The sequence below is a fragment of the Mesoplodon bidens genome (assembly GCF_964165515.1).
Source record: "Mesoplodon bidens genome assembly, chromosome: 3".
NCBI classification, from domain to species: Eukaryota; Metazoa; Chordata; class Mammalia; order Artiodactyla; family Ziphiidae; genus Mesoplodon; species Mesoplodon bidens.
In genome coordinates this window covers 63973142-63986621 of record NC_138178.1, presented here as the reverse complement: position 1 = coordinate 63986621, position 13480 = coordinate 63973142, and the positions used below count along the sequence as shown (strand labels likewise).

The window sequence follows — 13480 nt, the reverse complement described above, 5'->3', positions numbered from 1 at the left end:
CCCTCTCCAGCATTTTTTGTTTGTAGATTTTTGATGATGGCCATTCTAACTGGTGTGAAGTGATACCTCACTGTACTTTTGATTTGCATTTCTCTAATAATTAGCAACGTTGAGCATCGCTTTTCATGTGCTTTTTGGCCATCTGTATGTCTTCTTTGGAAAAATGTCTATTTAGATCTTCTGCCCATTTTTTCATCGGGTTGTTTGTTTTTTTTAACAATTTATTTTTTTATATATTTATTTATTTTATTATTTTATTTTTTTGGCTGCATTGGGTCTTCGTTGCTGTGCACTGGCTTTCTCTAGTTTCAGCGAGTGGGGGCTACTCTTCACTGCGGTGCGCCGGCTCCTCGTTGCAGTGGCTTCTCTTGTTGTGGAGCACGGGCTCCAGGTGCGCAGGCTTCAGTAGTTGTGGCATGTGGGCTCAGTAGTTGTGGCTCACAGGCTCTAGAGCACAGGCTCAGTAGTTGTGGCGCACGGGCCCAGTTGCTCCGTGGCATGTGGGATCTTCCCGGACCAGGGCTTGAACCCGTGTCCCCTGCATTGGCAGGCCGACTCCCAACCACTGTGCCAACAGGGAAGCCCTGTTTGTTTTCTTGATATTGAGCTGCATGAGTTGTTTGTATATTTTGGAGATTAATCCTTTGTCGGTCACATCGTTTGCAAATATTTTCTCCCGTGCTGTGGGTTGTCTTTTTGTTTTGTTTATGGTTTCCTTTTAGCCTTTTTATTTTTAGATTAGGTCTGCTGGTGACAAATTATATTAGTTATCCTTCATCTGTGAATGTCTTGATTTCCCCCTTTACTCTTTTTTAAAATGCCTTACAGTTTTGTCATTTTTCAAATTGAAGTATAGTTGATTTACAATACTGTATTAGTTTCAGGTGTACAACATAGTGATCCAATATTTTTATAATTATACTCCATTTAAAGTTGTTATCAAACATTGACTATATATCCTGTGCTGTACATATGTCCTTGAAGCTTATTTATTTTACACATAGTAGTTTGTACCTCTTAATCCTCTATTCCTATCTTGCCCCTCCCCCTTCTCTCTCCCCACTGGTAACCACTAGTTTGTTCTCTATATCTGTGAGTCTATTTGTTTTGTTATATTCATTCATTTCATTTATTAGATTTCACATATAAGTGATATCATACACTATTTGTCTTTCTCTAACTTATTTCACTAAGCATAATACCTTCCGGGTCCATCCATGTTTTTGTAAATAGCAAAATGTCATTATTTCTTGTGGCTGAGTGATACACACACACACACACACACACACACACACACACACAATGAACATTGGGGTGCATGTATGTTTTTGAATTAGTGTCTTTGTTTTCTTCAGATAAATACCCAGAAGTAGGAATGCTGGATTACATTGTAGTTCTATTGCTAGTTTTTTGAGGAACCTCCATACTGCTTTCACAGTGGCTACACCAATTTACATTCAGACCAACAATGTACAAGGGTTCCCCTTTCTCCACATCCTTGCCAACATTTGTTATTTGTGGTCTTTTTGATGATAGTCATTCTGACAGGTGTGAGGTGATATCTCATTGTGGTTGTGATTTGCATTTCTCTAATAATTGGTGATGCTGGGCATCTTTTCATGTGCCTGTTGGCCATCTCTATGTCTTCTTTGGAAAAATGTCTTTTCAGGTCTTCTGCCCATTTTTTTTTTTTTTTTTTTTTTTTTTTTTCTTTTTGCGGTATGCGGGCCTCTCACTGTTGTGGCCTCTCCCGTTGCGGAGCACAGGCTCCGGACGCGCAGGCCCAGCGGCCATGGCTCACGGGCCCAGCCGCTCCGCGGCATATGGGATCCTCCCAGACCGGGGCACGAACCCGTATCCCCTGCATCGGCAGGCGGACTCTCAACCACTGCGCCACCAGGGACCATTTTTTAATCGGGTTGCTTGTTTTTTTGATATTGAATTGTATGAGCTATTTATATATTTTGAATATTAACCCCTTATTGGTCATATCAGTTGCAAATATTTTCTCCCATTCTGTAGATTGTCTTTTTATTTTGTCAGTGGTTTCCTTTGCTGTGCCAAAGCTTTTAAGTTTAATTAGGTGCAATTTGTTTAATTTTGCTTTTGTTTCCTTTGCCTTAGGAGACAGATCCAAAAAAATATTGCTACAATTTATGTCAGAGTGTTCTGCCTACATTTTCTTCGAGTTTTATGATATCCAGTCTTACATTTAGGTCTTTAATCCATTTTGAGTTTATTTTTGTATATGGTGTGAGAAAAATGTTCTAATTTCATTCTTTTACTCCCCCTTTACTCTTGAGGTGATTTTCGCTGAATATAAAATTCTGGGTTGACACTTCTTTTCTTTCAGGGCCTGAAACGTGTTGCACTTTTTGTTTCTGGCCTTTGTGGTTTCTGATGAGATATTCAGTCATTCGAATTGTTTCCCCCCTATATGTAAGGTGTCATCACTCTCTTGCTGCTTTCAATTTTTTTTTCTTTAGTTCTCAGAAGTTTGATTATGACGTATCTTTACATAAATTTCTTTGGGTTCAACCTGTGTGGAGTTCATTCAGTTTCTTGACTCTGTAGGTTTGTGTCTTTTGCCATATTTTGGAAAATTTTAGCCATTATTTCTTTGAATACTTTTTCTGTCCTACCTTCTTTCTCACCTTCTGGGACTCTGACAACACAAATACTAGATCTTTTGTTATAGTCCTACAGGTCCCTGAAACTCTGTTTTATTGTTTTGTTGTTGTTGTTGTTGTTGTTGTTTTCCAAACTATTTTCTCTCTGTTGTTCAGGCTGGGTAATTTCTATTGATTTATCTTCAAATCCACTGATTCTTTCTTCTGTTGTTAAGTCTACCCATTGAGATTTTTACTTGGGTTATTGTAGTTTTCAGTTCTAAAATTTTTTTCTGGTTCTTTATATCATCTATTTCTCTGCTGAGACTTGAGGCATTTTTATGATAGCTGTTTTAAAATCCTTAGCATAGAATTCTAACAGCTGAGTCATTTTGGTGTTGGCATTTGTTGTCTTTTTTCATTCAAGTTGAGATTTTCTTGGTTCTTGGTACGATTTTTTAAATTGAATCCTAGACATTTTGGGTATTATGAGACTGCATCTTATTTAAATCTTCTCTTTTAGCAGGCCTCCTGTGACACAGTACCAGTGGGGAAAGGGGTATGCCACCTCCTTATTGCTGGATGGGGTGGGAGTCTAGGCTTCCACTCAGCCTTTGTAGTCAGGGGTCAAAGAGGGGCTGCACTTCTGCAGGGTGTGGCTGGAGTACAGCCGTTACTGTCCGTAACTTTTTCTGTCCTTCTGGACTGTCCTTTTCCCGGTCCTTTGCCTAGAGAGAGTAGGCTTTTGTTGGGCCTTCCTTTGTCTGTGTGTTGTTTCTAGGTGGATGGCTTCTCCAGCTCCCAGCTTGGGATACATGAAGCAAAAAGAAAATCTAAGGAATTCTCTGCTGTGTTGTTCTTCAGGTCTTGAGGTCTAGCCAGTCTGCCTTCTTCTCGTTACCTTTCATAGTCTTATGTTTGTTTTATATATAACGTCTAAGGTTTTTAGCTGAACTTAGTGGAAGGAATAGAGAAAAGCCCATCTGCTCCATTTCTCCAGAAGCAGAAGCCAGGAGGGGAGTGAGTCCTTATAGCTTTGATGCTTAAATTGTCCCATCTTTAGCCAGTGGGATGAGATGGCTCCTGTTGACATTACTTATTATTCTTTGATAGCTTCCTTGGACCCCGAGATGTTCTAGGCTTACCTTGTATTCTCCCTGCCCCACACCTGGAATCAGTCTGTTCTACAAGGGACCCTAGTTGGCCTAAGCCAGTCCTGGGAGGCCATTTGTCTTAGTCTGTTCAGGCTGCTATAACAAAACACCATGGGTGGCTTAAAAAACAGACATTTAGGGACTTCCCTGGTGGTGCAGTGGTTAAGAATCCGCCTGCCAATGCAGGGGACATGGGTTTGAGCCCTGGTCCAGGAAGATCCCACATGCCGCGGAGCAACAAAGCCCGTGTGCTATAACTACTGAGCCTGCGCTCTAGAGCTCACGAGCCACAACTACTGAGCCTGCGTGCCCTGGAGCCTGTGCTCCAAAACAAGAGAAGCCACTGTAATGAGAAACCTGTGCACCGCAACAAGGAGTAGCCTCTGCTGGCCGCAACTAGAGAAAGCCTGCACACAGCAACGAAGACCCAACACAGCCAATAAATAAATAAATAAATAAATTTATTAAAAAAAAAACACAGATATTTATTTCTCGTAGTTCCAGAGGCTGGGAAGTCCAAGTTCAAGTCAGAGTCAGTTCTTGGTGAGGGCTCTCTCCTGCCTTGTTAGACAGCTGTCTTCTCGCTATGTTCTCATATGGCCTTTCCATGGTATAGAGAGTCTGTCTTCCTTTTCTTTTAAGAGCGCTAATCATCACAAGGGTTCCATTCTCATGACTTCATCTGAACCTAATTATTCCCCAAAGCCCCACCTCCTAAAACCATCTCACTGGGAGTTGGGGCTTAGATATATGAATTTGGCAAGGGGTGGGGAATGGGTGCATCACAAACATTCAGCCCATTATCCCATTCCACTTGCCAGTGAGTGGTTCAGGCATGGGCCTTCTCTCTTCCTAAAGAAGATGACAGAGAGGCAAGGGCTCTCTCCTTTCTCTACCTGGGGTATCTGGTGTTGGGGCCAACCACTTGCTGCCAGCCTAAGGACAGGGCCAGCACAGAGAGGGCAGAGCCAAGAGCCTCATAGGACTGGGAGCTAGAACCCTGATTTTCCTGTCTACAGACAAGCTGTTTCATTTTGGCTCTCGTTCTACCTCAACCCTGACCTGCCTCAATCAGCAGCTGAGAAAAGAAAAAGGAAAATGTGCAATAGGTCAGGGAGGTCAGTATGTCACTTGGTCTCTCTCATGAAAACCTCTGATCTGAACCCAAAAGAAATCCATGCACACACTTCTTTACACTTCTTACACTTCTGTTTATTCTTCCTTCTCATGAAAACCACTGACATGTGCCTTTCATGGGGGAGGGAAGACAATGCTGCAAGAGTGTTCAGGATTCCTAGGCTGAATTCTCAGGTGGTAACCTAGGAAGTCAGACATCCAGGAGGCCAGGCCCCTAGGGTCCTGGAGCTGGGGCACCCCCTGAAGAGAAGTTTGGAGGGCCGCTCCACATGGGCCCCATGAGCTCTTCTTCTCAGCCCAGGGAGCTCATCAGGGTCTGGGCCTGCTTCAGTTCTGCAGGGGGAAGAGGCAGGTAGGCAGGCAGCAATTAGGCAGGATCTGGGAGGGCCCCTTGCCCTCCAGGTACAGCTGAGCCTCACCTGCCAGGAGGACCTGGAACTTGTCTGCTGAGAGGGACATGGTAACAGGCTGGGCCGGGGCACCCGAGGCAGCTGCCACCTCCAGCCGCAGGTGCACCATGGGCTCTTCCACGGACCGCAGCAGGCTAGAACTCAGGGTGTAGTCCACCCGCCAGCCCACGCCTGTCAGCCTATTCACTGCAAGACCAAAAGGGGCTCAGTGTCACAGACGGGGGAGCCAGGCAGCCCTAGCCCATACCCTGGTTCAGCCCTGAACCCTTCAGGGCTATGTGGCCTTTGAGAAGCTCTCATCCCTCTGATCCAGGAGCTCAGATTACCCACAGCAGATCTCAGAGGAAAGAAACCAGGGCTGGTGTCAGGAATCCCAGCTCTGTGACTGCTCGACATGTGATGTGGTTAAGTCTCCTTTCTGAGGACAAACACCTCCCAAGCCACATGCACCTTCTAGAATGGAACCCAGCCCCCACCCAGGCACCCCACACTCACCTCGCAAGCTGCAGGCCCTCAGGTGCTCCTGCAGGGAGCTTTGCTTCTCCTCATAACAGCGACACAGGCTGGCTGCATGCTCTGGGGGCCGAAGGGAGGTGCCCTGAGCTAGCAGGTGGGTGCTGGGGCTTAGGCCACTCAAAGGGCAGGTCTCAGGCTCCTGGCCCAGAGAGGGCAAGGTGCATCTCAGGGTCACACAGCCTGACCTTTGCCTGGCACCCCTTGGCTCACAGGTTACCCACCTGCCTGCCCTCGTCCCCGTACCTTTGGGCAGCCCCAGCTGCTGCAGTTCACTGGACAAGGACTCGCCATCCACGCTATGCTTGGCCGCACTGGAGAGGATGAAACTCAGCACTGCCACTGTGGCCTTCACATCACCCGACTCTGGGGGGAGCCATGGGTGGAGTGGGGGGTGTCACTGTGGCTCCAGCCACCTCCTTGACACCCCACTATCTTCAGCTCAGAGCTCCCAGGCCTCCTTGAGTCATGAGCACTGCTACTGCCCCACTGGGAGCGGGCAGAGGACCCTAGGGCTGGCAATGTCTTTCTTCCCTCATGTTCCTCTGCTGAGGCAGGTGGGTCAGAGTGGGCTGTTGGGAGGAGGGGCCTCTGTGCCAGGCCCCAGGCTGAGTACCCGGGTTTGCCCAAATGTCTGCGGACCCAGTGGGGTACTCACCAAACCTGGCATCAGCGGTGAGCTTCAGGATCTTCTCATACTGTGGAGAAAGGAGGCCCTCAAGGGGTGCCGGACCCCTGCTCACCAGCCCCCAACCCCTGGCCTGGATCCTGTGGTAAGGACACGAGGTATCCAGGGAGGGTGGGAACTGATCACCCGTCTCCCTGGGTCTGGTGCACTTTCAGGGCAGTGGGGGTCACAGGGTCCTGGGACAGTGGGGTGTGGGGCCTTGCACTCACATCAATCCCCTGTCCCAGAAGGTCCTTCAGCACCTGGCTACACAGCAGCCTCAGCTTCACGGAGGACTGGAGGGGAAGGCCTTACATCAGCCAGACTGACCCACCTCACCCCTCCATGCTGGTGGGCTGGCTCAGAGAGGGCTGGCCACATACATGATCATCCCACAGCATGTTCGGATAGCCCGAGAGCACTGAGGCCCCCGCTCAAGAGTGATCTCACCACCCTCCACCCTCAGAGCCCCCAGCCGCAATCCCTCTCTGCCCCCACCCCCAAGACCCCATGCACTCAACAATTTTGGCCAGCGTGCTGATCTCTGCCAGGACCCAGTCAGGACAGTCCAGGTCACCACAGAACCGGAACCTCTGCAAGGAAGTGAGGTAGGTGGTCAGGCTGGAGGGCCGGCTGACGTATGGCCAGGTGTCTCCCACGCTACTGCTTCTCAGGGTTCCTGCTGCCTGTCCAAAATGCGTGCCCTCTGGCCCACATGTTCTCCCCTACGACCAGGCTGTTTGGAGAACCCTCTCCCTGACTCACCCTGCCACCAAACCTTGTTCGCAAGGCTGTCCCAGGCATTCATGTGCTCAGCAGACATGACTGGGCACCTTCTCCGTGGGAGAGCCCACTCTAAGCGCTGGGGGTGCAGCATGGAACACAACAAAGTACCTGGCCTCAGGGTGCCGGTGACCATCTCACCTTCTCCTTTCTCTCCCCAGCTCCAGCCATACTGGCCTCCCTGCTGCTCCTGTTGCAAATTAAATGTGGCTTGCTCTCTCACTTCACTCAGGTCCCTGCTCAAATGACACCTCTTCTGATGGACTTTCTCTGACTATGCTTTCTTATATAGCCCCTCACACAAGGAAATTTTGGGGGTCAGTGGATGTATTCATTATCTTGATCATGGTAATGTTTTCATGAGCATATATGCATCAAGACTTATTGAACCACAGGGCTTCCCTGGTGGCGCAGTGGTTGAGAGTCTGCCTGCCGATGCAGGGGACACGGGTTCGTGACCCAGGCCGGGAGGATTCCACATGCTGCGGAGCAGCTGGGCCCGTGAGCCATGGCTGCTGAGCCTGCGTGTCTGGAGCCTGTGCTCCGCAACGGGAGAGGCCACAACAGTGAGAGGCCCGTGTACCGCAAAAAAAAAAAAAAAAACAACTTATTGAACCATATATTTACACACACATGGTTTGTTTTATGTCGATTTTATCTCAAGGAAGCTGTTTAAAAAAATAAAACAGCTCTTCACCATCATGCTTTAGCTGTTTATCTTTCCTTCTTGATCTCCATGGCATTTATCACAGAATATATCACGTTTTATTACTTATTCAAGGTCCATCTCCTCTGTTAGGATGCAAACCCACCTGGTCAACCACATCTTGACAATATCCTCCACCCCCCGATCAACTGTCCTTTGTCCTGTTTCTGTGGCAAAGCTCTAACGCACAGCAATATACATGTTCATCTTCCCACGCCTCTATCTGGGCTGCTTACAGATGATGGGAACAAAACCCGCAAACTGGGTACACAGTCAGTCCACGTTCTCCTGATTCTGCTGGGCCCTCAGTGCAGCCCCATAATCCCATGTTCTCTACTTGGCCCCATCGTTCACCTTATCAGTCACTTCAGACCTGCTCCATGACCCTTCAACCTCCAATCCTCCTTTTCCCCTGTCATCCCCCTGATCACACCTGACCCCACTGCACTGGGGCTTCTACATGGGCCTCCAACGAAGTTCTCTAGCCATGGTCACAAATGACTTTCTTCACTAAATCTAGTCTTCCTCTTCCTTAACTCCTCAGCAGCATCTGACACAAACCCATCCTTCTTCTTGAAGCCACATACTCTTCTGGACTTCTCCCTATGGCCTGGCCTCTGTCTCATTTTCTGGCTCACCCTCCTTTCCCCAGCCCCCAAATGGTGATCCCTGCAGACTGCCTACTGTCATTATTCTGGGGCAGGGGACTGGGACTGCTGGTGAGGTGGTGGGAGTGTTAAGGACAGCCTTGTACTTCTCCTGTTTCAGGAGTTTTTACCCATTTTGTGGCATGGACTCATCAGGCATGTGGTGAAGTCTATAGGCTTTTCCCAAAATGATGTTTTTAGATGTACAAAATACACAGGAGGGACTTCCCTGGTGGTCCAGTGGTAAAGAATCTGCCTTCCAATGCAGGGGATGTGGGTTCGATCCCTGTCAGGGAACTAAGATCCCACATGCCACGGGGCAACTAAGCCCAGGTGCCACAACTAAAGAGCCCGTGTGTCACAAACTACAGAGCCCACGCGCTCTGGAGGCCACGCCACAACTAGAGAAGAGAAAACCCGCACGCCACAACTAGAGAGAAGCCCGTGCACTGCAAGAAGCGATGCAACGAAAGATCCCGCGTGCCACAACGAGGACCCGACTCAGCCAAATAAATAAATAATTATTTAAAAAAATACATAGGAAAAACTCCATAGTAAAAGAAACTAATTAAAAGTTATCAAAATAGGGAGTTCCCTGGTGGCCTAGTGGTTAGGATTCTGGGCTTTCACTGCTATGGCCCTGGGTTCAATCCCTGGTCAGGGAACGTAGATCCTGCAAGCCGTGTCGAGTGGCCAAAAAAAAAAAGTTATCAAAGTATTCAAAACAAATTGGTGATGTGACATATGTTTCAAGTCAAATAATGACAGTAATTTAGAAATGAGCATAAACAATATGTAAACAATGCCAACAGCTGTAATGTGATATGAAAATATCTGATTTCTGTTAGTGACAAAGTCAGAGGTGCTGCTAATCATACTGGGGTTTGTTGCCAACACTCATAACTGAAGAAAATACTAAATTTCAGCTTGAAGTTAGCCAAAATTGAGAGGTAACATTTTTCCTAACTTCATGGGTCCCTGCCTTCTACCCATAGAAGTCTTCTACCATCTCTGCATTTTTTCTGACTACTACCATCTCTATATTATTTACTTTTTTACCATAAGCACGTGTTCCTTGTGCAATTTCTTAAAATGCTGGCTTTTCTCTAGGTTCTGTCCTAGGTCCTCTCTTCCCAACTAATATTCTGGCTGAGACAGGTTACACATTTCAGGGTTCAATGATTATCTTTGTGCTGATGACTCCCAAATTTATAACTGCCATTGTAGATTCTCTTCTGAGCTCCAGACACTTAAATCTAGACTGTCTCCTAGCCAGCTGCACCTGGCAGCTCCGACGCCTCACTCAGCGCATATCAAAGTAACTGGTTCTCTTCCAGCTGAAACCTGCCCCCACCCCAGTGAGCACCACCACCTGGGAACCAAGCCCAGACCCCTCCCTCTCCTTTTTCCCTCATGCATTTAGTCCCTGAGCCCTGCTGATTTCCCCCACTTCTATCTCCACTCTCTCCACCCTATCTCAAGTCACTACCATCTCCTGGGGGGCCTGCTGCCCCAGGCTGGGCTCTCTGTTCCCCTCATGCTCCCTCCACAAGTCAGCTGAAAGGCTCTTCCTAGCTTCCCAGCACCCTCTTTTTTTTTTTTTTTTTTCTGCGGTACGCGGGCTTCTCACTGTTGTGGCCTCTCCCATTGCGGAGCACAGGCTCCGGATGCGCAGGCTCAGCGGACATGGCTCACGGGCCCAGCCGCTCCGTGGCATGTGGGATCCTCCCGGACCGGGGCACGAACCCGCGTCCCCTGCATCGGCAGGCGGACTCTCAACCACTGTGCCACCAGGGAAGCCCCAGCACCCTCTTCTTAAAGTCCAAACTCCTCTGTGTGGCCCTCAAGACCCAGCAAGCTTTGGTCTATGCTTACCTGTCGAGCTTCATCTTTCACTAGCCTGCAGTTTCTACTCTTCCAGGTGATGAAATGCATTCATTCCTAGGGAGCCATGCTCTCTCTCACCTGAAGCCTTTGAATGCTGCTCCCTGTCTGAAGATACAGCCTCCCACCAGCTCCACTCCATGCCTCCTAACCCCTGGTACGCAAACTGCACTGCACCCAGCTAGCCTTCTTCCCTGCTCCCAGGCCCTCATATGATGTCATTCTTGGGTCGCCTCCCTGACACTATGCACAAGGTGAGTTTGGCCCCTTCCCCTCAAGTCTTAACTATGACTGCCCATTCAAACTTCCAACTTGGCCCTTCCCTCCTGCAGCCAAAGTTTCAGTGCCTGGCACAGTGCATGGTATACAGCAGGCACTCACAATCTGTTGAAGGAATGAATGGATGTATGAGTTGGGAAATCCCAACCCCAAATCTACTCCTTTCTGGCTCTGGGAAGAGCGAAGGGCCTTCCTAACAGTGCAGAAGACTGAGCTTAATTGTAAGCAAGTTTTTCTCCAGGTCCCACAGGAGCGCCGGGAAGTGGGCACCTTTGGGAGGGCATCTTGGGGCAGAGGAAGGCCTGGAGGGACAAGCCCCAGCTCGTGTCCCGGGGGTGCGCGGGCCCTTCCTTCCCGTCAGGGCACTCCTAGCCTGCCGGCCCGCCCTGCCCTACCCATCCCGCAGGGAGGAGGGTGAAGGGAGGCTTTTTTCTACCAGAGCCTCGGCCCTCACGACTGCACCCAAGTGTCTGCTGAGGGGCCCGGCAGACTTCCCAACTCCTCGCACCCGGCGCCCCACCCTTCCCGCAGCCGCGGCAGTGAGATTTGGGGTCTCCTACTCTGCTCGCCCCCAGCACCCACTGCCTCGCATCACCCCACATCCCTCACCATCGCGCCGGGAAGCCCGCGCCCAAGACTTCCACCTTCCGGTCGCGCCGGGTCAGGTGATGTGGCGGTCACGTGACGCTGGGGCGGGAGGGTGCGGGCTCCCTCGGATCGGGGCGGGAGCAAGTCGGCCAGCTCCGAGCTGTTGGGGCGGAATACCGGGTCCCTTTCTCAGTCCCCAGAACCTTTCCCTGGAAAGGACCAGCGCCAACCCCCAGGTTAACTGAGAACAGAACCCAAGCAGTAGGAAGAGGAAGTGGAAGCCGTTTAATTTGTTCGCCTTAAGGGAGCGGGAGCCTTCCGTTCTGCCGGGGTATTCAGGTCGTCTCCATGTTTTGCGTCAGTAAGCAATGCCATTACATACACCTGTGGGCTGTGGCAAAAGACATATTTCAAAAATTTATTGGAATAGAATGCACATACAGGAAATTCTACGTAGTGTAAACACAGAGCTTAATGAGTTTTCTTTTTTTTAATTAATTAATTTATTTATTTATTGGCTGCGTTGGGTCTTCCGTTGCTGTGCGCGGGCTTTCTCTGGTTGCGGCGAGTAGGGTCTACTCTTTGTTGTGGTGTGCGGGCTTCTCATTGCGGTGGCTTCTCTTGCTCCAGAGCACAGGCTCTAGGCCCGCGGGCTTCAGTAGTTGTGCCTCATGGGCTCAGTAGTTGTGGCTTGCGGGCTCTAGAGCGCAGGCTCAGTAGTTGTGGCGCACGGGCTGAGCTGCTCTGCGGCATGTGGGATCTTCCCGGGCCAGGGATGGAACCCGTGTCCCCTGCATTGGCAGGCGGATTCTTAACCACTGCACCACCAAGGAAGCCCCTTAATGAATTTTCATAAACCATACACCCCATGTAACCAGCACCCAAATAAGGAAACATTACTGGTACCCCAGATATCTCCTTCAAGTGCCTAGGTATTTTATTTCATTTTGATGAATCCCTTAAGGTGCCTAGCAAAAAGGCCTGTAACAGTTGACACCCTCAGGAGAACTGTTTTGCAGCTTCACCAACATCAGATGTTTATCTTAATTTTTCCCAACCTAATGGGAGAAAAATAGGTTGCTTTAAATTGCATTAGTCTGCTTACTTGTGAGTTTGAGCTAATGGCTAGTCTAGGAAAACTAAGTTTCCCATGTTCACTTGAAGAGGGAAAAACAAAAAAAACCAAAATAGCAACAACAAAAATAAACTAGAGAATAGACTAATAACCAAAGAAGAAATTGAACAGTTTGAGATCTGTCTTCAATTCCATGCCCCTCACCCATACACTAGGCCCCGCTTGTTTTATTGTTGCAAGCTTTCAAGCTTTCAAAGTACAGATAGAGCCTATGGCAATTAAACTGCTCCCTAAATAGAAAGAGATGGAAAGCTAATTCCTGCTAAAATTGATCTCACTTATAAAGAGCTTTATAAAAATCATAAACATCAGCATATTGAAGTCAAGAGTGTTACAATACACCATATCAATAAAAATTTTATTTTAAGAGTATAAGAATAGTTCCATTTGTATTTCACCATCTCAGTAGGTTAAAGAAAAGAACTGATAAATTTGAGAAACGATTTTTTTATTAAAAAGAAAAAAAAATTAGTACTAGATGAAAACTGCCTTAAGTTGATAGAGTATTTGAAAAACAAAACAGCAAACATCAAAAAGACAAATTATTTAAATTTGGAAATAAGGCAAAAAGGTGGGTGGCATGTCCTTTTAATGTCATACTGGAGCATTGTCTCACAGATTTGTTTCACAAAGATTATTTGCCTATTTAGGGCAGTGGTTCTCAGACTTTACAGTGTATCAGGATCATCTGCTGGGCTTGTTAAAACAGTGTTGGGCCCCACCCCCAGAGTTTTTAATTAAATAGGTCTCCGGTGGGGCTTGAAAATCTGCATTGCCAACAAGTTCCCAGGTGTACTGAGATTTCCAGTTTGGGGACTACACTTTGAAAACCACTCATGTAGGAAAATCTACCTGAGAAATTATGTTAACTCACAGATTTCTGTCCAATAGAAAAGTTAACCCCAAAGATTACAGTTGTATTGCCCCATGGGAAATTATCAGGTTTTGTCTCTAACTTAGCACACACT

The 13480-nt window shown here is 48.0% G+C and overlaps 1 protein-coding gene across 2 annotated transcripts; it reads right to left on the bottom strand.

Moving 5' to 3' along the window:
* Positions 1-4950: 4950 nt before the first annotated feature.
* Positions 4951-11562, bottom strand: COMMD4 (COMM domain containing 4). 2 transcript variants are annotated; one of them, XM_081229388.1, is made up of 8 exons: positions 11399-11562; positions 7012-7083; positions 6721-6786; positions 6482-6521; positions 6070-6189; positions 5806-5886; positions 5320-5496; positions 4951-5233 (listed from the first exon to the last, which is right to left on the bottom strand). In XM_081229388.1, exons 1-8 carry the CDS (start codon positions 11399-11401, stop codon positions 5193-5195), a joined length of 600 nt encoding a protein of 199 aa, XP_081085514.1. In that variant the 5' UTR covers positions 11402-11562; the 3' UTR covers positions 4951-5192. The 2 variants fall into 2 exon arrangements, with proteins under 2 accessions (XP_081085514.1, XP_081085513.1); XM_081229387.1 differs by lacking the exon at positions 11399-11562 and adding an exon at positions 10502-10856.
* Positions 11563-13480: the final 1918 nt, after the last annotated feature.

Bases quoted from the DNA above. Each gene is read 5' to 3' on its own strand.
- COMMD4 (XM_081229387.1), bottom strand. From the start codon at position 10,561: ATGCATTTCATCACCTGGAAGAGTAGAAACTGCAGGCTAGTGAAAGAT. The intron at 7,084-10,501 runs GTAAGCATAGAC...ACTTCCTTGCAG, and splicing joins TGAAAGATGAAGCTCGACAG to AGGTTCCGGTTCTGTGGTGA. The intron at 5,497-5,805 runs GTGAGTGTGGGG...TTGGTCTTGCAG, and splicing joins GAGGGCCTGCAGCTTGCGAG to TGAATAGGCTGACAGGCGTG.